General features: G+C 45.8%; 1 protein-coding gene across 1 annotated transcript; it reads right to left on the bottom strand.

Annotated features, from left to right (window-relative positions):
• Positions 1-950: 950 nt before the first annotated feature.
• On the bottom strand, positions 951-2405 carry LOC116224191 (protein Wnt-16-like). Its single transcript, XM_042710045.1, has one exon. It carries the CDS (start codon positions 2158-2160, stop codon positions 1843-1845), a length of 318 nt encoding a protein of 105 aa, XP_042565979.1. The 5' UTR covers positions 2161-2405; the 3' UTR covers positions 951-1842.
• Between the last annotated feature and the right edge of the window lie 1010 nt (positions 2406-3415).

The raw sequence follows: 3415 nt of genomic DNA, 5'->3' as shown, positions 1-3415 counted from the left end.
TTGACATGATTGGCTCAAAAGACTCAAATTCAACAGCACGCCCAGAAATGAATACGCCATTTCACGTGTTTCACCCACAAAGGTTTCCCGCTACTCTAACGTTCTATGAGTGCGCACATGCAAATTATCATTCTTCTCGACTACTCCCTTTTACGTTGCGCCTTTTTGCGCACTATCATTACGTCACACACGTAGCTCACAGCTCGCTGCTCTATGAAATTAGGGCCCTTTGTGTGAATTAGGTTTATCCAAAGACAAAGTAGACAGTGAGAGAACACAGACAAGGCAAACGGTGTAGAGCAGGGCTGTCACTCAACACGAGTCAACCTGCAGCATCTCATACAGTGGCCCAGTTCGGTCTAGTCCTGGTCCTGATCAGGCCTGCATCTGGGCCAACACAAAGCCAGAACCACTTCCCAAATAGGCTGCTTTCTTGGAGAGGCACCAGCTCTGTATATAATTTAATATTTACAAAAATATAAAATAAATGCCTGTTGAAAATAACACATTAACAGATTCAATATACTTTACATGTGTTTAATGTTCAGGGTATCTGCAGTTCCAGATTTAATATACTTTACATGTGTTTAATGTTCAGGGTATCTGCAGTTCCAGATGATTGTACTGATGTGTTTCAGGGGTTTACATTTAATTATAGCAAATTACTAATGAACTTACTTTTATTTTGATATGCTGCACTTCTATTGCAGTCAAGAATATGGAGCCTACCACCCCCAAAATCAAACACAGCGATGCAAAGACGATCCTGAGGGTGACTCAAATTCCTTCTCATTTAACAAAAAATACTGTCTGATCTCACATTTTAAAAAGAATAGCAACAACAATAATAATATTAACAATAATATTAAAATATTTGCTTTTTTTGCCATTAAAAATAAATCTACAACACAATTCTTGTTCCCTTGTTTTTTTTTTTTTTTTTTTTTTTAACATAACAGCAAGCGCCCAAGTTTAGCTGGTGAAAGAGACTGAAAGTCTATTAAGTGAGCCTGATCAACATGTTCCCATTTCTTTTCTAATGGAGAAACGAGTCCAGTTCCATAATTCTGGTCCATATCTCCCTCCGCTGCCAAGTGGACCTGGAGTCCATTGGTGGTGAATGGAATCGGATTGGATCAGAGAATCCACACAAAGCTTCTCTCTCTCTCTCTCGCTCAGCTCCTGTTAGTATTTGGCCCCGTCATTCTCTCGTGTTCTCTCACAATACTTCATTCAGGCTGTCGCTTCTTGCTTTCTATCACTGGCATGAGTCAAAGTCAACACACACACACACACACACACACACACACACACACTGAGATTAAGTGTGCTAGGGCATGAGAGGAGGTGGGAGGACAGAAGGGGTCGTGTGAGATTTGGAACAGTCAGAGAGGTCAAAGGGCAAAGGTCATGAGGTCATGTTAGCTGTGATGACTGGCTAGTCTCTGTTCACCTTAGTCTTATCCACTTGCGTTGCTTGGCTCAGTCCATTGCCACTCTAGTCCAATCCCTCTTCACCTCCCAGAGCTCAACCAGCACGTGTACCTGTTGCCCCATACAGGGATAATTAGGGGTAGCTGGGTGTGTTTCACATATTAGACACTTGTTGTTGACTATCAAATGAGTCTGGTGTTCGTACAGTTGAGCAATCCAGTTTAGTCCATTCTGATGCCCTGTTTTATGTTTTATGCGGTCATTTTCTATGGCACACACACACACACACACACACACACTCTGCCTCACACAGGTGTGTCTATCTTCATATGAAGCGGATGCTACTTGTAGAATTAACACACAGCAGCTCTCTCTTTCTCACACACGCACACACACACACACCGGCTGCTACTTGCAAGTGTGCATGTCGTTCATGCTCTCGCAGCGCCGGCAACGGACGTAGCAGCACCAGACAAACTTGCAGTCGCAGCGCTCCACGTGCCGCACTACGTGCGTGTTGTAGCCGCGACCGCAGCAGAGCAGGCCGCAGCCGTCGGCGCCGCCCGAGGTCCGGTTGCAGCGGCGGCCGCGTGTCCCCGCCACGCCCAGCTTCCGGTCCTCCAGGCAGTAGTTGGGCGACTTGTGGAGGAAGACCAGCTCCTCTCTCCCCACCGGCACACGCCGACGACCTTTCTCACGCCGCCGCACTTTACGGGGGGGGGGCATCTTCCCAGCGCCCCCGCCAACCCCCGACGGCGGCGCGCTGCTGACCCCGGGGCGGTCCGTTCGAGAACCTGCACGCTGGTCTCGTATCGCTCCTTCAGGTAGCGACCCACGCGCTCAAACGGGGCCATGGTGCGCCAGCACGTCTTCACCGCACACGAGCCCGACACGCCATGGCAACGGCAGTCTGTGGACATCGTCTTAGCGACCGCCTGCAGGAATGGGGGGGGGAGAGAGAAAGAGAAAGAAATGGGTAGAAAGAGACAGAGAGTGAGGGGAAAAGATAGAGAAAGACAGAGACAGAATGGTAGAGAGGGGGAGAGAAAGAGATGGGAAAAGAGACATAGAGCGAGGGAAAAGATGGAGAAAGAGAGACAGAATAGGGAGAGAAAGAGAAGAAGATGAGGAAAGAGAGACAGAGAGCAAGGGGAAGAGGAAGAGAGAGACAGAGTTAGGAAAAGAGAGGGGTGGAGAGAGAGACAGGGGGAGCAAGGGAAGAGAAAAAGAGAGGTGTTCAACAGTCACTCAGTTCTAAGCCTTCCCAAAGAAAATAAAAATGAAACAGAATACGGTTGTAATTTAGATAATAACGATAATAACATTTTGTATTTATGTAGTGCCTTTCTCAATCACGTCAATGGCTTTACAGAACAAAGAAATGAGACAATCCAATCAAGCAGAACAAACTGAGAAAAGGAAAATCAACTACAGACCGCAGATGTACATAACAATGAATAATGTCCGTCAATACTATGGGAATAGATCCTCTGCTCTCTGTCACCCCCAGTCCTCTCCACACTTCACTGCTCTGGACTTGTTGGCTGATGGTTTGCATCTCTATTTCAGATGGCCCGACGTGTTTTCCCAACGCAGTGAACTGGTGCCCGAGAATATCACCCCCCAACCCCTCTCACTCTCTTCAAATGTCTTTCTTTATTTTTCTCGATATTTCATTGTCATCTTGGTCAGTGTGTAAATATAACTGACCAGTTTTGTTGTTGTTTGTTGTGTTTTCTAATGAACAACATAAAGTGATTACTGTCTCACCCTCTTTCGCTCTCTGTCTATCTCTCCTCGTCCCCCGTCACTGTATTTCTTCTAGTTCATTTTCATTAGTCGTCTTGTTTGATAGTAGTAAATAATAGTAAATATTCATTCAATTCAATTCTATTTATGTTGCGCCAAAACAATAACATTGTCTCAAGGCGCTTTACAGAGCCCAGGGCTTGAACCCCCTACAATTAAAATATTAAATATT

The sequence above is a fragment of the Clupea harengus genome, chromosome 16 (assembly GCF_900700415.2).
Source record: "Clupea harengus chromosome 16, Ch_v2.0.2, whole genome shotgun sequence".
NCBI lineage: Eukaryota > Metazoa > Chordata > Actinopteri > Clupeiformes > Clupeidae > Clupea > Clupea harengus.
The sequence above is the reverse complement of the archived record's forward strand: the minus strand, read 5'-3'. Positions and strand labels throughout refer to the sequence as shown.